This window comes from Pyrus communis, chromosome 11 (assembly GCF_963583255.1).
Source record: "Pyrus communis chromosome 11, drPyrComm1.1, whole genome shotgun sequence".
Taxonomy (NCBI): domain Eukaryota; kingdom Viridiplantae; phylum Streptophyta; class Magnoliopsida; order Rosales; family Rosaceae; genus Pyrus; species Pyrus communis.
Genome location: NC_084813.1, coordinates 17,826,730 through 17,848,236, shown reverse-complemented (window position 1 = coordinate 17,848,236; position 21,507 = coordinate 17,826,730). Strand labels below are relative to the sequence as shown.

At 36.6% G+C, this 21,507-nt stretch overlaps 2 protein-coding genes across 4 annotated transcripts; one reads left to right on the top strand and one right to left on the bottom strand.

Annotated features, from left to right (window-relative positions):
- Positions 1–1,406: 1,406 nt before the first annotated feature.
- LOC137707440 (probable gamma-aminobutyrate transaminase 3, mitochondrial) lies at positions 1,407–7,620 on the bottom strand. Of its 2 annotated transcripts, XM_068446307.1 has the most exons (20): positions 7,531–7,620; positions 7,442–7,500; positions 5,729–5,868; positions 5,461–5,545; positions 5,237–5,309; positions 4,606–4,703; positions 4,367–4,459; positions 3,901–3,974; positions 3,770–3,808; positions 3,607–3,695; positions 3,453–3,529; positions 3,290–3,364; positions 2,929–2,976; positions 2,751–2,834; positions 2,560–2,647; positions 2,404–2,482; positions 2,143–2,233; positions 1,966–2,044; positions 1,736–1,851; positions 1,407–1,612 (listed from the first exon to the last, which is right to left on the bottom strand). In XM_068446307.1, the coding sequence occupies exons 2-20, from the start codon at positions 7,481–7,483 to the stop codon at positions 1,538–1,540; spliced, it is 1,545 nt and encodes a 514-aa protein (XP_068302408.1). In that variant the 5' UTR covers positions 7,484–7,500; positions 7,531–7,620; the 3' UTR covers positions 1,407–1,537. The 2 variants fall into 2 exon arrangements, with proteins under 2 accessions (XP_068302408.1, XP_068302407.1); XM_068446306.1 differs by having other exon boundaries at positions 7,442–7,615.
- A 9,477-nt stretch (positions 7,621–17,097) lies between these two features.
- On the top strand, positions 17,098–21,114 carry LOC137708520 (uncharacterized). 2 transcript variants are annotated; one of them, XR_011064798.1, is made up of 3 exons: positions 17,098–19,674; positions 20,472–20,604; positions 20,859–21,114. XR_011064798.1 is itself a non-coding variant. In XM_068447616.1 (2 exons), exon 1 carries the CDS (start codon positions 17,221–17,223, stop codon positions 19,666–19,668), a length of 2,448 nt encoding a protein of 815 aa, XP_068303717.1. In that variant the 5' UTR covers positions 17,098–17,220; the 3' UTR covers positions 19,669–19,674; positions 20,859–21,114. The 2 variants fall into 2 exon arrangements, 1 of the variants encoding a protein (XP_068303717.1); XM_068447616.1 differs by lacking the exon at positions 20,472–20,604.
- Positions 21,115–21,507: the final 393 nt, after the last annotated feature.

Sequence of the window (21,507 nt, the reverse complement as noted above, 5' to 3'; positions counted from 1 at the left end):
GTATTGTTTAGCTTTTTGGTACGACCATTATTTGCACAAGGAAATGTTTGGTTGAGATCCTTGTGGAACATAGTCCATTAGGAACAAACAAAGGTGTGTACAAAAGATTTTAAATTTTTAAAAAATGCTTCATCTTGTTCTTAAAATGGAACCCTTTCGCTTCAACTTCCAAAGACATAAGGTGGTTAATTTTGGAAGAATCGTATGGAAGTGATGTCGAATGCATTGTGTTATGTGCTAGCTAGGATTCTACCAAGGTAACAATGAAGCTTGTATATAAGACTCCAATTACCATCTTAATAAAGCATTCTGCTGATCTTAACGTTGAATACGACTCATATGCGATAAGACATATTTATTTACATAGTTTTTTTTATACTAATCTCAAAACGAACTGACTAATTAGCTATTAATCTAGTTAAATTCTCGAAGTTAAAAACGTGAATATAATATTAGCACGCATATATAAGTAGTGTGACATCTCCCCTAGAGAATTTTGTTGGAGTAGAATGTTTAAATCATAGCCGGCCAAGGCCCACCCACGACCTTTAAGTCTTTGACTAGTTGTTTTGGACGACTACTAAACGTCAACCAACTACTCAAATTTGGCAGACTCTAAGAAGAAAGACTCTTTTCCAATAAAAAATTAAAATTAAAAAAAAAAAAAAAAAAAAAAAAAGAAGATGGCAGTCTTAATTGGTCATCGATCAAGAAAATAAAGAAAATAAAATGAATGCTTGACTAATTGAAAATACATAACAATCACAAATGTTGCAAGCTTCTGAAAAAATTTACAATATGGCTTAAGTATAAGGACCTTTTTATTGGGCACTATATATAAAAATGTCTCCACAAAAGGTCGTTTGAGACTAACATCTTATTTTACGAGATCATGTGAGAGATAAAAACTCTCGTAACAATTAAGCATTGGAAAAGAAAAACAAGGCGCTTATGTTTGTGTTGGCAAGCTATTTGTGTAGTAGTGTAAAACTTTAAATTTAATATTATGAGTGGGTCAGTTAATATTTTGTCATTTTAAGGAAAGTGGGACGATAAAGGGAAATTCAAGCACAAGTGGTGAATAAAGTATTTTTCTTCAACCCATTGCGTTCAAACCCTCCATTAACTCCGTAGTTTAAATGTATTTAGCTCATTCATACGAGTTTAGGTGAGTGTGATGTTTATATAAGAATTAAGCATCGTGAGTTTGATTCGTATTACACTACTGTTTTTTTTTTTTTTACAACACCTTCTTTTGGAAGTTGGTGGATGATCTTTTTTATCAAAGGGACGGGGAGATTCAAATTTTGGAACCTCTTTTAAAATTGAAACGAGAAGTACCACTTAACCGAAAACTGTGGGTGAAGTAGGTGAATAGCTTGAATCTTCAATTCAAAGAACCAACGTGATGCGAAAGAAAACGCTTTATTCGGAATATCATTCATCACAGAGAACATAACGGGAAAGGTTTTGCTTTACATGAAGTCTACACATTTTTTTCACCATTGTCATCTACAAATACATTTACAAGTTGCAACTACGTCTGCTTAGACTTGAGTTCCTTCACATACTCTTCAGTGGCCTTCAATGCTTTCCCATAAATGCTTATCAACTGGAAGAGAAAACACAGGTTCCGGTTAGCATGTTCGTCAAAAACTCACTCCGAAAACGTTTTACGCGATTCAAGTGTTACTCAATTTTTGGGGAGATTGGAACAAATCGGGGAATAGCCTACCTCTTCAACCTCACTAGGAGTCATAATAAATGGTGGAGACATCATTGTGTTATCCCCGGCGACGCGTACTAGCATTCCGTGCTTCTGGCATTGAGCTCCAAAGTATGCACATACCCCTGTGATGCCATTATATTAATATGTAAAAGAAGAAATTTGTCCCACAAATACTATCCTTGCGAGATGTAATCTACCTACGTCATTTTTCTTTGTAGTGTATGGATGAGACTTACCCCATTCAGCAGGAAATGGATCATTGGGTGACTTATTGTCTGCGAATTCTGTACCAATGATCAATCCAGTTCCCCGTATCTGCATAACCGACATAAGAAGAACCATGTTAATATCGTACTGATTGTAATTTCTCTTTCTGATTTCTGTAGTGCAAAAAATTAGGTAACAACATGTACCTCCCCTATGATTGGACTGTCAGAGAAGGCTTTTACACCGTCTTGAAATCTTGGGGCGATGCTCCGTACTTGTTCAACAATATTCCTTTCCCTACAAACAAGTGAAATGTCAATTTCCAATTACCAAGATTGGTGTTTTAGCCAGCATGAGATCAATGCTGTTTCCTCCAGATTCTAAACATGGTTTGTTTAAATCCTTAACTGTTGGAACCCGGATAACTTTGCTTTTAAATAGTTTGAACTAAGCAAATAAGAACATACTTGTAGATCTTGAGTGCTTCAATTGCAACTGCACAGGCTACGGGGTGTCCAGAATATGTAAACCCGTGAGAAAAAGAACCTGGCGCAAAAGAAATTGTCTTGTTCAATAATAATACCTTGGAACAGAATTTGATTCGTTTATAGTTATGAACATACCAAGCTTGCTGCTTTGAGAGTGTATGACATCTGAAACTTCTGGGCTCACAAGAACAGCGCCGATTGGCATATATGCAGAAGAAAGAGCCTGGGACATCCAACAACAAAGCGATGAGGAAACAAATATTTCTGTGGGATGTGAGAGAGAATGTGAGAGAGCGGCTCTGTATTTGTACATGGTTTCATTTTACCTTCGCCACAGATACAAGGTCTGGTTTAATGTTGTATTTGTCACACCCATACATGTAGCCAAGCCTTCCAAATGCACAGATTACCTTTAGAAGTAAAGAAATAAAGCCTAAGCTTAACAACCAACATATAAAGCTGACTTAAAAAATCAGTTTACAATAAAGAAAGAATTCCATATACCTCGTCGGCAATAAACAGAATGTCATATTTCTTCACAACAGCTTGAACCTGCATCAAATAGGAAATGCTTGTCCATTACAAAGATTGAGAGCGAGAGAGTCATGCCTATTCTGAGTGAAACAACAGCTTTAAAGCTTACAATTATCCAGTAGCAGTAATTCCCATACTGAATTAAATCAACACAAAGCAGGACAAGTAAAAAACAAGTATGGGACAAAGTATTTGTTTAATCACTTAAAAGATATATTTCAGCTTATCTAACAGTAAGGGACTTAAGTAACCTGGATAGACTAATGAAAAATACATCCAATGAAGCATCTCCAGTCCTGTTCATTTTGTAAGACACTCTGCAAATGCTCACCTTTTCAAAATAAGTTGCAGGCGGAGGTATCACACCGCCTGCTCCCATGACAGGTTCAGCAATGAACGCAGCAATCTGAAAATAACAAACACGTCGTCTCAAAACCACAAAGTACCCTCGGCATTTCTAGAATGATTTTAAACATTACACTTGAATAACTTACTGTCTCTGGTCCCTCTTTGAGGATAAGATTTTCCAAATTGTTGGCTAGTCTCGTAGAATACTCTTCTTCTGTCTCACCTGGCATAATCAAGCTAAAACTTTAATAAAATCAGTCGCAGTTAAATCTCAAAGATTAGATCAGTCTAAAAATGGACCTGGAAGGTGATGGCGCCAATAATGTGGGCAGTCAGTGTGCAAAACAAATGGAGCTGGAAGATCAAACTTTTGATGCAATGCGGGGAGGCTGCGAAAAAAAATTTAGAGTCAATGGACTGAAGGATATATTTCCTGCAAAATTCTCTAGAATATTTATCCTACCCAGAAAGACTTGCGGCTATCAAAGTTGAACCATGGTACCTGTTAGGACGAAAAGACAACGTCAAGGGACTGGGTACAATAACTGGAGCAAATAAAGAGAAAACAAAAGGAGTTGAGAAAGTTGAAAATACGAATTATGTCGAGCTATGAATTTCTTTTTATCTGGGCGTCCAAGTGCATTATTATAATACCAAACCAGCTTCACCTACAAAGCAAATATTTCAAATAGTTATAAAGACATCATCTATAATATCCAAACTGGTTATTGATTACATTCGCATGAATTAGGTATTCAGGCAACTAACATATCTTCCAAATTTGCGGAGTTCATACCCTTTTCAGATTTTGAATTTTCCTTTGATAATTACATGGACTCAAATTGAACAAGTATAAATAATTGTTCCACAGTTCCGCTTCATGATAATAACTGGTTGCTTTGTATTAATTGATTAATGCTGTTCTCTCAACAACTGGTTGACATTTAACGTCATTGTTACCATGCAAAGGTAGTATGTAACTTCAATCAAAATTCACTTTTCCATCTTAGATAAATTGGAAACTGTAATCAAATATATTTCTTCTACAATCGAATCAAACCTGAGTATCATTGGCTTCAGATCCACTATTAGTAAAGAAGGCTTTGGCCATTTTTGAAGCTGTAAAAGTTTCTAGAAGTTCTTTCGCCAAGTCCTGTAAAAGAAAATATGTTGCTGAATATCACACGCAGGCATCTTAAGAAGGTATCCATTCAACTATCTGTAATAGAAAATAATTGAATCTAGAATTGAAGAGTAATATAAAAAACTAGGAAGTAGGAAAAAAAAAAAAATGAATACCAAAGATGGTTTAGTAGTACGATTCCAAAATGAGTGGTAAAATGGCAAGGTATTCAACTGTTTAGTTGCAGCTGCAACTAGTCGAGGTTCATTTCCGCCTGCAAGTTTAACAATAAAACATTTGAATTCAAGTACTTTCACATATTAGCGTGTAAACAGACATAGATGACGTTCAACATATCTACTTTTTGACAAATACACATAACAAACATACAATAGTGAGGTCAGGAAAAGCTAAAAAACAGATAATAGGAGTAGCCTAGGATTCTATACGGGGTAATAAAGGAGGTCAAAATGACTAGTGCAGATAGTCCTCTGCAAGATCAGGGCGTGCAAGAAGCTGAAATACAAGGCTACAAGAGGGAAACGATGTTCTTAGACATTCACATTTTGATTGTGGAGTTATCTGTTTTTGAAACTTTCTTATCTTTTTTATTTCATTAGTGAATGATAATAAAGATGAGGAAGAAGCATGCATAATGATGAGAAACGCAATTGAGGAGTTATTCAGAACTTTTGTGAAGTAGTTCTGACTGCTTCAAGTGACTCAGTAATATAACAGTCTTATGAAGTAAGGCGAAGAAGGAAGCTTCAAGCTGAAGAAAAAGATAGGGAAACAAATCTTTCACACCTAATGCTGTGCACCATAGACCAGCAAGAGCATCAAGGTACTTCTTCCCATTGCTGTCATAAACATAGCTACCCTGAAATCAAGAATGAAAAACGTTCAATGACTTCAAAACAGATTAACCTTGAAAATAAGATACAATGATTTTAAGCTGGGGTACTTCAACGTTCACAGAGACAATGTTAAGCCAATTTCTAGGACACAAGTCACACAACTAAGAAGTTTACCTCAGACTTTTCTATAATCAAAGGATGCAAATCAGTACTCTGCCACCCAGCTGTGAAGGGTGCAAGCATATCATGCCCCTCGAACCTGAGTAAGTGAATATTTGTCGACAATAAAGCACATGTTAGATTGGATTATCTTGTGAGGATTACTAGTACAGTGGAGATACAAAACCGTAAATGCATGAAAAAATACATGATCATACACAATATAAAAGTACCCCGAAAGGGGGATTAATGTGTAGATTGTTAACTGTGGAACACCACCTACCTGAGGCCTTTTTCCTCAGCTGTTGATTCTTCCTTTCGCAAAGGTGACCCTGTACTATAAGACCTGGCCAGAAAGGGAACCAGAAAGACATGCTCCAGTGGACTTCTAGACGCAGCAGCATATTTTGTACATGAAACAAGCTGTGAACAAGAAAGATAGATATATTAATTACTAAAATTTCTCCAACAAGTTGTGTGTGTGTGTGTAATCATATGTTCAAACGAATGGGGCCATTAACTTATGAGAAAAATAAATTCTCGATCTTTATGAACATTTTGGAGGAAGGACATCTATCAGCGTTAACGGAGAACACTTGATAAGACAGAGGTCATATCGGTCGGTACAATTAGTCATACTAGGCTTTGCATTTCGAATTCTCAAAACTGATATCTCTTCTTAAAAACAATTACTTAGCCACAAAATGGATTTTAGAACCGAACAAGCAAAAGCAAAAAATAGAGGAAATATATCCTTATAAACATAATAAGCACATAAAGGGCATGGCCACTGATAAATTTACCTGTAAGAAAGCCACCTAAAAACAAGGTTATTTTGATCCCAACTTCTACTGTACAAAAAGGAAATTAAAAGAACTAAAACGAGTTTGAAATACTCATCTAAAGTCAGTTTTTCAGCAGCTTTTTCTCAGCAACCAAACAGAAGGTCAAAAAGTTTACATGCAATTAGTGAAGTAAAGTCATAGGAGGGATCTCTCTCTCTCTCTCTCTCTCTCTCTCGCTCTCTCTCTCTCTCTCTCTCTCTCTCTCTCTCACACACACACACACACAGTTATTTTGATCCCAACTTCCATTGTACAAAAAGGAAATTAAAAGAACTAAAACGAGTTTGAAATACTCATCTGAAATACTCATCTAAAGTCGTTTTTCAGCAGCTTTTTCTCAGCAACCAAACAGAAGGTCAAAAAGTTTACATGCAATTAGTGAAGTGGAAAGTCATAGGAGGGATCTCTCTCTCTCTCTCTCTCTCTCTCTCTCAAACACACAGTTATTTTGATCCCAACTTCCACTGTACAAAAAGGAAATTAAAAGAACTAAAACGAGATTGAAATACTCATCTAAAGTCGTTTTTCAGCAGCTTTTCTCAGTAACCAAACAGAAGGTCAAAAAGTTTACATGCAATTAGTGAAGTGGAAGGTCATAGGAGGGATCTCTCTCTCTCTCTCTCTCTCTCTCTCTCTCTCTCTCTCTCTCTCTCTCTCTCTCTCACACACACACACACACACACACACACACTCACACACAGACAAACCTTCCTTTTTTAATTAATTTTGAATCTTTGATAACGAAATAGGGATGATTAAAAAACAATTTAAAGAATAGTTGATCCATCATTCACAGACCCAGCAAGAAACACAAAGCTTCAAGAATTCGGATAAGGCACGAAAAATAACAATCTGAAGAAAAGTAAAAAAGGTGATTGAATTTTTAGCTTTTCCAACATTTCAGCAAAGAAACGTAAACTTGAATCAGGAAACTTCATCAACAAAACAAACTGATCAAACCAGAAAGATCCAAACTTTATAGAAAAATAAAAAATAAATCTACCACGATGAAGTGAGCCAAAAACAAAATGCACAGAATATTCACACTAATGTGTAGTTTTCAGAACAGAGAGTGAATAAATCAATCAAAAAACACATACAGGAAGATGTAAAAAAAACCAAATGGGTATTTGAGAATTAAGATTTGATACCTGGGTTCTGAGATTGGATCGAAAAAAACGATTGATCCCCATCTTTTGAATTCGTTTACCTTGCGCAACAAAACAAGCAAAGGAGATGGAGAGCTGTTGGAGTGGATAGAGACTGACTGAGATAGCCTGCCTTTGGTGTCAGAAGTGAAGTGGAAGACGTTGCCAAACACATTAAATTACCACATTGCCCGTTTCATCCGCCTTTATTATCCGCATCACCATTTTGCTTAATCATGATATCATCGTTGACTCCCTCTGGTGCTAAAGTGGAATCATCTGTTTTCTGTAACTCCGCAACTGTAGGATTTGCTCGTAACAATTTTTCCTGTCCGAGTGATATTTTAATATAGTATAATAATTTATAGTATATATAAAAAGATCCGAACTTGAAAACTCAAGAAATGAGGCAATCTTCAACCGAAGGTTGATTAGAGGGCTCATTTTAGCCCTTTGGTCCTTCAAAATATTAATATTTTAATGAATGGACCATATTTGCCTCCATCTCTAATCAAATGTCATATGGCTCGTTTTAGCCATGCGACCAAAAACCATCTCCAATCGAGGGCTAAAGGGTCATAGTGTCAAACATAATTTATTGTTTAAATTTAAAAACTACAACAACTTAAATTTAAAAAGGGTGAAAATTATGTGAAAAATGGTGTACGAATGACTTAGGTATTTATAGAAGAAGAAAAAAAGAAAAAAAGGGATTTTTATAAAAAAATTTAAAAATTTTGCCGAAAAAAAAAGGACAATATTGTCGGTTATATCCGACACTAAAGAGGACAATACTGTCGGATATATCTGACAAAAAATGTATTAATAATGAAAAATCCAACCTACCTGGGGCTGGTTGGATTGGGCCAGCCTGTTGGCCCTTTGGTTTAACCCTCAGTTGAAGACGATTTTCGTGCTATTTTCAATTTTATGATCCTCTGAACCATTCGGTTGGAGATGGTCTGACATTGCTAGTCCAGCCATCTTGACTACGTTTAGGATTACATTACGTTTTTTGTACAAAAACTTTGGCTCAAGCGAACGTAAAAGTTGAGAAAGGAGGTGCAAGATTTGAAGTATTATTATTGGAGAGGTTCCCACAATTTCTTTGTGTACATACAGAATCGTTATGATCTCTTTTTTGTTGAACCTAAAAGTTAGGTATTTTTTATCTGAGTTCAAACTGCCATGGATATGTTTGTTGAAGTCAACGACTATGCTTATATACTATTTTGTTGCTCATAAAAAAAAAAAAATAAATAAAAAATAAAAAAATAAACGCTGACACCTCACGAATGCATAAGATACCTACTGCATTCAAAAAAGAAAAGAAAATTCTTCTTTTTCTTTTATTTTTATTAAATTTTAAATCGTGATAATAAAATAATTTAAGTTATATAAAACTTATGAAAACACATTATAAGGACGGAAGAGACGTATTGCATTAGACTACGAATTCAATTTTTCATCAGATATTGCATTTTATGTGTCATACATGTGTCACCTTTCCATAACAAAATAATACCAAACAGAGTTCTTTCCAGATCCTCTTTGTAAGGATTCCGAAGATCTATGGATCATGTCCGTTCATCATACATTATGCGGTTATAAATCATTTTAATTCAAAATAATATTTAAAATTTTTCATTTGGTTATTTGGATTAAATTCCCTCAAAATATCAAGGGAACGTGAAGCATATGGCATTGGCATTTTGCATTTCATCATGTTCCATATATTTCTTTTTGGGGTCAATGTTAACCGGGTAATGTTAGGAAAATTAAATTTGTAGAGAAAATTTTAAACATTAAGAGATATAGAAGTTGATAATTGATTTATTACTTAAATTCTTATAAACGTGCTTACTCTTATTATTTATACATAATTTAATTTGTAAATTTAGTCTTCAAATTTAATATATCTAACATTACTCAATACTTTCATGATTTTAACTGAGGTCGTGATGTTTGCCCCAAATTGCCCCCGATTGGCCTCTGCTCGCCCAGCATATATGATAGGGACATGACATCACTCGCGAAATGCAAACTCACCCACTCTGTCGGGACAAATCAACCCAAGAGATGTCAGTCTCATTGGTTATTGCGTACTGTTAGGCGTTAAAATTTTCATGCAATGCGTTAAGCGTCATGAGTTAAACTTTCAGCCATCATAATATATTATGCGTTAAACTTTCATACATGGTAATGTGATATTCTCGTTTAACTTTTGCGACATTCTCGTTCTATGAAAATCTTTGCTCATGTAGCTTCTATTTATAACCAAGCACCTAGACAACCAAAGGAGACGTATGTTTTTCCATTTGGTTCGTGTGACCTGGCAACAAGTCATTTCGAAAAGCCTTCTGGTCCTTTTTTCTATATTTGTAGCAACTTCCAAGCCCGATAATGCGGTTGTTGGGGATAATGTAAACTACAAAAATTCATACATGAAAGCATCAAACAACATTGAATTATGTGGATAATCTAAACTATAACTAAACAATCCATAACTTTGATCCTTAACCCGTAGGCCTTTGGAAATGTTTTATTTTATTGTCGATGAAAGAGATTCAAACTCGAAATCTCATCCAACATTAAGGGGTGGTACTTATTAAATAATCGGGTAGTGTTGTATTATAAACTCTTGTAAATCCTTTCAGAAAAGTAAAAATAAATCATCCTTAAGCTTCTCAAAGCCAATAGCATGAAAATTATTTATCATTTCATGTTGTGTTTCTGTAAATCATTATGTTTTGGTTATGCAAAAGAAGACGGCAATAGAATGAAAGAACCTGCCTTTGCCCTTGGATTGAATTGTAATTGTTGAAATTAATGCAACCAAATATGGTAGAAGTGGCTGTGATTGGGTAAAATGTCTAAATTCTGTTTATGAGTAAATTGGAACACTCGTTGCTAACACAATGATCGATTGCAGTTTTGGTATATAAAGTAAAATTATTAAAATTGGTATTAGAATTGACAAAACATGGAATATTACTTTTGGGAGAATTTTTGTCCAAATTAAGCACGTGACACGTACATTTTCTAAAATAACATTAACCGTCTTTGTGGGTAGTAGATTATCTTAGACCTACTACATTCCGGTTTCTAACACCCTCCTTCCTTAGCATAAATAAAGTGTAGAATTGCTTGCAATAAAAAGAGAAAATTAGGATCCCCCACTCTTTTTTTACATAATTTTTATTAAACATTTGTTTCTTTTAAAAATTTGATTAAGACGCTTTAACTAGTGTCCACCTAATCATTTTTAAATTTATTTTATTTACATGTCATTAGTTTTTTTTTTTTTTAAATCAAAATGCTATATGTTGATTTCCCACTTTATCCTTTTAGTTGATAAGGGGAATTTTTTTGGCTTGTCAGGATTTATACCTTTTTTTTAGGGATATTATTAATGGTTGTTAACTAAATCACCAATATTATCTATAAACTTTGAATTTTGAATTTTTTTTTGGCATCAAGGTTTATACCCCTTTTGTTGGTTCGTTCGCATCATAAAATTATTATTGAAATATAAAAATTGTTGATAAAAAGGATGAGTTTGGAGTCTTTGGACTAAGATTAGTGTTATTCGGCATGATATATATAATGTGAATTTTAAATTGAAATCAATTTGAAAAGTATTCAAGTCAATTTGAAACATACCAATAATAATTTGAAACGTACCGATGCTAAATTGAAACGTACCCATTTCACCTTGAAATGTTCAATAACAACTTGAAAAATACCAATGCTAAATTGAAACATACCCATATATAAATGTGAATTTTAAATTGAAATCAATTTGAAACGTATTCAGGTCAATTTGAAATGTACCAATAACAACTTGAAATGTACCGATGCTAGATTGAAACGTACCCATTTCACCTTGAAACGTTCAATAACAACTTGAAACGTACCGATACTAAATTGAAACATACCCATTCTAACTTAAAACGTACCAATATATCGGTTTGAAACGTACCAAATTATCCTTTAAAAGAAAATGTACCATTAAATTCTATTTCCCAAATGTACCATGGTACGTGAAAAAGATGGAAAGAGGGGTAAAAAGTGTGCTAAAACAAAAAGCATACCATTTGATATGGATACTCATGAGGTGTGCATAAAATGAAATATGAAGGAAATGAATATGACCAACAAGGGAGAACGAAATAAGGTTTGATCGGCTGATCGAGGAAAGCAATGACATGAAAAAATTGCTAATGGTTGTAGAAGAAGATAGCACGTTAGTTACTTGTATGGTGTGGAGTTAGGAATAAAATGCATGTTAGAAACATAATTAGATTAGGTTTGATGTGTTAAGATTTTTAAAACTAATCTACTACATTTTAGGAGATTTGGGATATTAACATGATAATTATTAATTAATTAAAGGTACATCATAATGCCAAATCGTGTAATATGGCATTAAAAAGATGTTACTTATAAAATAAGTGGCACCTTAATTGTAGGAAGAATGTTTAATCAAATTCTTAAAAGGAGCAGATGTTTAATCCAAGAAATTAAAAAAAGAAGCGCCTATATCAAAGCTACCCTAATAAAAACTCATTATATCCTGATTCAAACCACAAAAATTCTCACTTAATTTGCTTATCCATATTACCTTAAGAGTAACTCCACCCCATGAAATTCCTCTTGCAATTAGGTGATTGAATTGTTTACATCCCACATCGTCCAAGAGAGTGGATCATGTAAGCCTTATATGTATATTCTCATCTCTACCTAGCACGGGGCCTTTTGGGAGCTCACTGATTTCGAGTTCCGTAGGAATTCCGAAGTTAAGCGAGTTCACGTGAGAGCAATCTCATGATGGGTGACCCACTAGGAAGTTCTCGTATGAGTTCCCAGAAACAAAACCGTGAGGGCGTGGTCAGGGCTCAAAGCGGACAATATCGTGCTATGGCGGAGTCAAGCCCGGGATGTGGCTGAGGCCCGGGTCGGGATGTGACAATTTGGTATAAGAGCCATTACCCGGCCGGAAATGTGCTGACGAGTACGTCGGGCCCCTAAGGGGTGGATTGTAACATCCCACATCGCCCATGAGAGTGGATCTTGTAAGCCTTATATGTATATACTCATATCTACCTAGCACGAGGCCTTTTAGGAGCCCACTGGCTTCGGGTTCCGTAGGAACTCAAAAGTTAAGTGAGTTCACGCAAGAGCAATCCCATGATGGGTGACCCACTGGGAAGTTCTCGTGTGAGTTCCCAGAAACAAAACTGTGAGGGCGTGGTCATGGCCCAAAGCGGACAATATCGTGTTATGATGAAGTCGAGCCCGGGATGTAGTGGGGGCGCGGGCCGGGATGTGAACCCAAAGCTAGTGAGCTCGTGTGAAAGCAATCCAATGAGGGGTGACCCACTGGGAAGTTCTCGTGTAAGTCCCCAAAATGCATCATGTTAAGTAGAGATGAGAATATACATATAAGGTTTACATAATCCACTCCCCTGAACGATGTGGGATGTTACAGAATCCCTCAACACCAAAAATGAAAATTGCTCCAGCCCATGCCAATTGCCCACCTATTGGTAGGCCCAACTCCCACGGACTGAGCAATCAGGCGACAATGGCCTGAGGGCCTGCTGGAGGCGATATGACATCACCTACGTTATTAAATTTTATTTTATTATTATTATTATTATCTTTTTTTTTTTTTTTGTGCGTCATGCATGTGGCTTTCACATGCGCATTTATGGCAAGTGAGCCAATTAAAAGCAGGCACGGGGCCAACATGTCAGCACACTCACACCCCTCAGATGTGGGGGTGACATGGTTTGTTCTGAGCCATTGGATTTCCAATAGTCTATATTAATTAAGTTTGATAAAAATTGTTAGAAATTATAAAAAAAAATTCATAACAATATAAAAAAAAATTATAATTTTTCTTATAAATACCCAACATCCTCTTCCAGCACGCCGAAATCAAAATCTCTCTGAATCCTTCTTTATAGTTTATAAATCTTGAGTCCGTACAATGTTTTCTTCAATGATGTAGTTAGAAATTAAAGAGTAAGAGAAAGAATTGTTCGATCTCGAGAGCGAGAAAATGAGTTGTTCGAAATAGAGGAGCAAAAGGATCAAGAAAGTAAAAGGAGAGATGATGAAGCAAGAAATGAGAAAGCCACACAGACTTGTCATGTCATGCAAGATGTGAAGATAATCTCTAGGCTCAGTTGTTCCACGAACCTCAATAGAAAGAAGGAACAACGATGGTAAGAATATCTTGGAAGATTACTTTGTCCCAAATAGTGTATACCTCAATGCATATTTTAGACGTCATTTTAGAATGCAACCACATTTGTTCAATAAAATCATGATTGCTATTTGCAACCACGATTCATATTTTGTGCAAAAGAATGAGGACTTTCATGTTATGGGTCTCCAACCTGAGCAAAAAATTATTGTTGCCTTGCGGATGCTTGCATATGGGGCATCTACAGACCAAGTGGATAAGATAGCAAAGATGGCAAAATTAACCATTCTAGAGTCCCTGATGATGTTTTGCTCTGCAATCGAAGCTATCTACACCAATGAGTATCTTGGGTAACCCATGAAAATGGACCTGTAAAGGTTTCTGAAGAAGGGTGAGATGCAAGGTTTTCCTAGCATGATTGGAAGCATCCGCACAGGACTTGGTGGCAAGGAGATTATGAAATAGAAAATGAGCCAAAAGTATCAAATTGGAAGCGGTGACATCATTTGATAAATGGATTTGACATTTTTTTTTGGTGTTTCAGGAGCTCAAAAGAACCTCAATGTCCTTGGTCAATCCCATTGTTCAATGACGTGATGCGAGGAAGTGCTCCTCAAGTCACATATGGAATCAATGGAATTGTGTACCCAAGAGCAGTGTTCTAAAAATCGGCCTAGGTGGTGAAGGCTCACCCTGATTTTGGGCAAATCATTTCGAAAAATCGGTCTGTAGTTAGACGGCTCCTAGGCGGAGAGCTAGGCAGCACCTAGGCAGTCCTAGGCGGCCCTAGGTGGTCCTAGGCGGTTTATATATATATATATATATATATATATATATATATATATATATATATATATATATATATATATATATATATATATATTTTATTGATTGTGTGCTTTTTTCTTTTTAGGTTTCATGGCGGTATACTTATGGAAATGGTTTACCTAATTTGCAAATGATAGATTTACTACAAGTTCATCCAATAGTGAAAAGAATTGGAGCACTTTTGAGGGGATACATACAAAAAAAAGAAATAAACTAGATATAATAAGATTAAATAATTTAGTCTATGTCCAATCCGCAAGGATCATGATTCATGAACAGGAAGAATTTAGTTTATCATCCAAATCATCCTCATTATGATTATATGCTTACTGTTTTTTAAATATTGAACTTTTTGGATGTATATAATTTGTGTATTCTTCTACTTCTATTTTTGTATTTTATCATTCTTTTATTATCTATACAAGTATAATTTTTTTTAGGTGTAAATATGCACTTATTTACAAGATATATATTAAATTTACATAAATCTGCCTAGGCGCCCGCCTAGCTTCCTAGGCATTAGGCCCCTGCCCGCCATCGGACTAGAGCCTAACGATTTTTAGAACCTTGCTCAAGAGTGTACTATCTAGCAGACGACATTTACTCAATGTGAACATAATTTGTTAAAATAGTGTCACGTCCACAAAGTGAAAAGGAAAAATACTTCACAAGATATCAAAAAGGGTGTAGAAAGGATGCGGAGTGTTGTTTTGGAGAATGAGAGAGTGGACTAAGCCTCAAAATCGACTAGTCATAATAATTTGGTTTAAATTCATTTTTGGTGAGAATCAAGCCGAAGACCTCTCACTTACAAGTAGTGATGGACAATGGTTATGGTGGGTGGTTAACCACGGTTATCTACCCATAACCGTTTATGCTCATACTCACATTATCATTTACTCGTCGGGTAATTGTCTAAACGGTTATACTCATACCCATAACCATTTATAAACGGTTATACCCACAGCCATAACCGTTCATAAACGGTTAACCATACTCATAACCGCGTATCCATTTAACCGTAATCGTATACCTGTTTATCCATTTTTTAACCCATTTACCCTTGTTTCTCCTATATACATGTTTTTTTGAACCGTAACCATATACAACTCCAATAATTGAAATAATAATTTACGAAGGATATTTTTAACTGTTATCAATCAAGGTAATATAATATATTTGCTAAGAATTGATTTGTTACTAACAAAATACCTCTCATTACTTGAGCAAGCATATTGGAAAGAAAATTCATTTTATGTATTTTCGACATATTTTTCTTCTATACCCAAGCTAGTCTTCAATTATAAAATATTACAAAGTAAAGCTTCTAAAAATTCAAGATAGTCATTATCTTAGGTTGAGGATATTATAATCAATATGCACCCAAGCTAGTCTTCAATTATAAAATATTACAAAGTAAAGCTTCTAAAAATTCAAGGTAGTCATTATCTTAGGTGGAGGATATTATAATCAATAAGCACCAACACTGCATGTTATAATCAATATGACCATCACTGGACCTTAGCTTAGTTTTTTTATATTTTTAAATTATACATACATATACATACATACATATATATATATATATATTAAAACAATTGGATAAACAAGTACCCGTTTATAACCTCGGTTAATACCCATATCCACTCATTTAAAATTCACGAGTATCCATAACTGTAACCGTGAAATTTAAATAAGTAGATAACCGTGGTTACCCATAACCGATGGATATTTACTATTTGCCATCCCTACTTACAAATGAAAGAAAAATTACTATACCATAATCATAAGTGACAACACACATCATTTTTAACTTCACACATCTTTTTTATTATTTAGGCTAAACTACCAATTTGCCCCCTAAACTATCACTCAACTTTCGATTTCCCCCTCAACTTTTTAATTGGAAAATTAAGGACTTAAACTAATTTTTTTGGCCGATTTCCCCCTACCATTAGTGTTTCATAGATTTAATCCAAATTAACGTTAAAACTCTTATTATGTGCACACCGCGTAACTTTCCTTTGTGGACAAAAGCGTCACTGCACTAGACCTTTGGACACAAAAGCTAAAAAATCACACATATTTGCATAGGTTTATATTTTAGAAATGTAAGGTTTTCAATTATTTTAAATAATGAAGCGATTGAACTACCCACACTTGTTATGCACATGCTTTCATTTAACAGAAATTTGGATGGAATGAATGAAAAATTAACAGCAAGGGTAAATCGGCCAAAAAAATTAGTTTAAGTCCTTAATTTTTTAATTAAAAGGTTCAGGAAGGAAATCGAAAGTTAGATGATAATTTAAGGGGCATATCGACAATGTACTCTATTATTTATGATTATTAAATTAAATTAAATAAATAAAATCAACGACCAAATTAAATAGCAAATAAGAGATTGAAAAAGAGCGAAAATTTTAGTCGGAAGGGTAAAAGTTGTATTCCAAACATTCTATAATTAAATTTGTCCGAGAAAATGAAATTGTTATTAACACTCTAAAAATCTCATTTTGCACTTCAAACATACTATAATTAAAAAAAAAAAAAAAACCTTTTTGAGAAGGATAGAATGTGATTTGTAGAGTGTTAAAAACGTTTCCCGAGAAAAATGGAAGGGTAAAAGAGTCACCTCGTCTGGCTTGGTTCAAATCTCACTTCACCATTTCTCACCAGTCGTCGTCTTCTCCACCTGCTTCCGCCACTGAAATTCAAAATCCAGAACCAGATCATCACTATGGCCACTCCTCCCGCCGTAATTTCTGATGTGACCATGACCCAAATCGAAGAAGAAGAAGCCCCTCAACAAGATAACCCTAATTCCGAACCACCACATTCCCAATCCAAAACCGTAACCCTAGAACCCCATCAAGACCAAGAAATTCAACTAAACCCGCCTCTTCAATCGGAGCCAAACCCTAAACCCAAATCCGATGACATTCCCGCCCGATCTCCTCGTGGCACCACTACCACCACCATTACCTTCTACCGCCGCGCAACGAAGCGAAAGAAGTCCGGTTCAAAGCGAAAAGCCGCCAGTTCGGGGAACAGAAAGGCCCAGCAGAAGGCCCAGCAGAAACTTCAGACCCAGAGAGAAACCCTAAATCCAATTCCATTCGTGCCCTCAAAAAATCTCGACTTTGAGAAGCACGAGAAGCTCCTGAAGTGGCTCAACTTGTGGGACTTCGTCCACATCGAGTTCGATCGGAATCTTCGGGTTGATCTTCTCGCCCAGTTGATTTCCAATTTCAACCCTAACCTGCGGGGCAGCTACGTCAATGGGTCCAAGGTTATGGTCAACCGGGCCGACTTGGCACGGGCCTTGAAGCTTCCTTCAAAACAGGTGAAGAAGGGTGGTGCTGTGGCACTACCGGATGGTGCTGAGGAGCCTCCGGCGGAGGCTGCTTCGGAGGAGTCCATAGCTTTTATAGAAGAATTGGTATCAAATTGGGTGCTTTTGCACGGGGATACGTGGATGATGCCAAGCGAGGTGTTGAATTGGACTAAGGCAATCAAAGAGGGGCAGTTTGTGAAGGTGGATTGGGCCGGTTTGATTTGGTTCATGGTGGAGAAGGAGTTGGTTCAGGCGCCCAAATTGGGGGATTGCTACTATGCATCGCATTTGCAGTGTTTGATAAAATCGCAGCGTGAGGATTTCTTTATGGTGAAAGAACAAGAGACTCCCCTGGTTGATGTTGATGCTGTTGATGTTGATGCAGTTGATGTTGATGCTGTTGATGTTGATGCAGTTGATGTCGATGCAAAAGAGGAAGAAGAGGAAGAGGAAGAGGATGGTGGCGGGGATGTGATAATGGGCGGGGAGGATGATTTACAGGGACCCAGCGGATTGGAAGAACATAACATTGAATTATGTCTTGGCCAAGATAATGTGGATACAGATGATCTGAAGCAAGAGCAAGGCAATGTGGAGAAAACTGATGTTAGGCAAGAGCTAGACATTGTGGATATAGCTGATGTTAGGCAGGACAATGTGGATAGGACTGATGTTGAGCAAGAAAACGTTGAGAAAGCTGGTGTTGAGAAGGAGCAAGTTGGGGTTGAGGATGTAATGGGTTTTGAAGAATGTAAGGTGGAAGAGCCTGACCATTGGCTTTTGGATGGGAAGAGCAGTGCAGATGAACCTTTTTTGCAGCGGTGTAATCTTGGTGTAGTTAATTTGGGTTGTGGGGAGGAAGGGAAAAAAGATATGGAGTTTGTTGAAGGAATAGATGAAGGAAACGAAGAGGAAGAAGAAGAGGACGAGGAGGAGGAAGAGCAGGAGGAGGGAGGTTTTCACCTTTCACTTAAGGATATGCCTTTAGAGGGCTTTCATGCAATGGAAGCAGCACATAACCCTCATAGTTCAGATATGTCAATGCGTGATCAATTTGCTGGGGAGTTTCTTTCTTCAAGGGACGATAGTCGAATGCTTCCTGGTAGTTGCTCATTCTTTGGAAGTGGTGGTCTTAAGAGAGAGTTTGTCCATGAAAATGCTAACTCTTCTCATCATCCTCTCAATGGTAATAAGCGGTTGAGGATGGGTGGCCCTTGGGATGGTAAGGTCTCAGGTGGTGAATTTGATACATGTTTGGAGCAAGTGCAGCACTGGATGGAAAAGGCTAAGATGGTGTATGCGGAGAAAGAACAAGTTTGCGAGCAATCAATGGTTGGCCAGCAGATGTTACTAGACGAGTTGCACCAAAGGGAGGAGGTGATTGGTCACTTGCAGAAGGCCAAGGCTGAAGAGCAGCAGAAAAGCAAAATGGAGATGTATCGGCTTGAGCATGAACTCTATGTAATGGGAAATCTCTTGGATGGCTACAGGAAGGCTTTAAAGGAAACACAAAAAGCATTTGCTGAATATAGAGCACGTTGTCCGCAAGCTGATGAGCCACTCTACAGGGATGTTCCTGGGTCAGGTGGTCTTGTTTTGAGCGCCATGGAACTGGAAAAGCAACGCCTAAAGAAAGAAGAAGAGGAAAGGATGACCCGTCTACTGCTTGAAAAACAGATTAAGGACTTTGAAGCTGGGTGGATTAGCAAATTTGAAGCACACCCCAAGAGTGCTCAATTACTGAGTAACAGGTTGCAAGATGCAGAGTTGGAAGTGAAACTTCTTATTGAACGGCTTGCAAAACGGAGGATTCCAGAAATACCAGAGTCTGCTCCAAATGAAAATGAATGATGCTTGGTGAGTCATCTGATTGTATGTTGTCTTAATAAGTTGTTTGATGCAACTAGTTGTCGTGTTTTGATGCAGTCTCACTTCGTATAATCTGATTAAAAGAGTCAATACCGTAAACGTAAATCTCAGGTCGCAGTATTCTTGTTTATTGTCAATTTTTACTTGATTATCAATTCATCATGGTGGCTGTATTGGGAATTATATGTTCATAAATGATTACGCTTTCCATAGTTCCCATCCATCTGTCTCTCTGTGACGCTATCTATGACCTTTTTTGTATTTTGACTCTATTACTTAAAGTAAAAATATTATATTGAAACATGGCACAACTCAAACTTTACCATTCCTTGTACATGAACACAATCCCTAATGGGGATAAACACTGATACCTTTAATGCCTCGCCTAACTATTTTATGCTGGATAAGGAACTTATTTAAGATCAGATTAGTCGGTGAAGGTTCGGGGGTTGGGACAAGATGTTGTGGAATGGAAAATTTCTTTACGTGGAGAGATATGGTATTGCAAAGCTCCTCTTTGGGTAGCTCTTTTTATCTGGATAGTTTCTATTGTTGAACATGTCTGTAGACTGCAACGAACTTGATAAATGAGAGGAAGATTTTAAGTGACTGTTGAAAAGGTAGGCAGTATTGGAGATATATTTTGTCGCATGGTCAGCTTAAAGTTTGAAAATGGTTGTGGCTTTTTCTTCATGTGCTTGGAGATTGAAAATGGTTCTTAGTTTCAGACAGAAAAGATTCATTGATGAATTTTCAATTCTTATGTTCTCATATTGCTTTGGCAGGCATCAAGTATTTTAATCATCCAAGTGGAAATTATAGGTCTAGCAGTGGTGGTAGCCCTGGCCTTTGACCATTGATGCTGATGATCCCTTTTTGGCATTGAAGTTTCTTATATAATTGTCTCCATAAAAAAAGGTGGCATTATTTGTCGTAATGGAATTTCGGCCAACACATTGGCAGAAAATTAGTGTTAGTAAGCAAGAAACTGCACTGAGTAATGATAAAAGCTTAGTTTTATAGATCGTGGTTGATGTCGATGTAACGTCATGACTTTATTTTCATGCTCGAGTTCTGAAACAAGATTTTGAGGAGGCTCATAATTAATATTTAATTCGTGAATATCTGGTTAGTTTTTAGTCACTTTCATCACATGATGAATTTTTATGCAGGTAAGAGTTCTGCAAACGTATGCCAGAAAGCTTGGTGCAGCGACGGGATGGGGAGGCAATATACAAGGAAGATCAGTGTTTTTTGCAGTGTTTGTGGCTGACAGCAGCCTCTTACTTAACTGGAAGTCAGTCGGCTTTGTGCTGTAGGTCATATGCTACTTCGAACAGTATCCACAATGTACATATATTTGAACTTTTGCACATCAGGATATGCTTCTCAATGCTAATGAATGATAAACAAGCTGCTTTCCTTATCTTCGTTTCCGCATCATTTGTGTAAGATCGCATGTATTTATAATCCAGCGTTGAACGAGTTTGATCTGCTGAACCGCGAAGACCTGTTTGAAAGTGAGCAGGATTTGGGGATAAAAGTTCTTGCATATAGGGGTTCCCGCAGTAGAATTTGTGCATAAACCGCAGACTGATCCCTTCATGTTTTGCGGATAAAATTCCCTCAAAGTATCTGAGAACATAGAGATAATCTTGACTGCGGTCGCTGCACTGCATCAGCCTTTCTCTGCATGCGAGTCCCATGCAAACGCTCTTATCAGTGAGAGGCTGATGCAGCGGCCGCTCACAGAATTTCTCAAGAACAAGACGCGTTTCATCATGGAAGATCGAATGTCACTTATTCGATCAGAGCGAAACT

Bases quoted from the DNA above. Each gene is read 5' to 3' on its own strand.
- LOC137707440 (XM_068446307.1), bottom strand. From the start codon at position 7,483: ATGGGGATCAATCGTTTTTTTCGATCCAATCTCAGAACCCAG. The intron at 2,977-3,289 runs GTGAGCATTTGC...TATTTGATGCAG, and splicing joins CTGCAACTTATTTTGAAAAG to GTTCAAGCTGTTGTGAAGAA. The intron at 2,045-2,142 runs GTACATGTTGTT...TCGGTTATGCAG, and splicing joins ACAGTCCAATCATAGGGGAG to ATACGGGGAACTGGATTGAT.
- LOC137708520 (XM_068447616.1), top strand. From the start codon at position 17,221: ATGGCCACTCCTCCCGCCGTAATTTCTGATGTGACCATGACCCAAATC.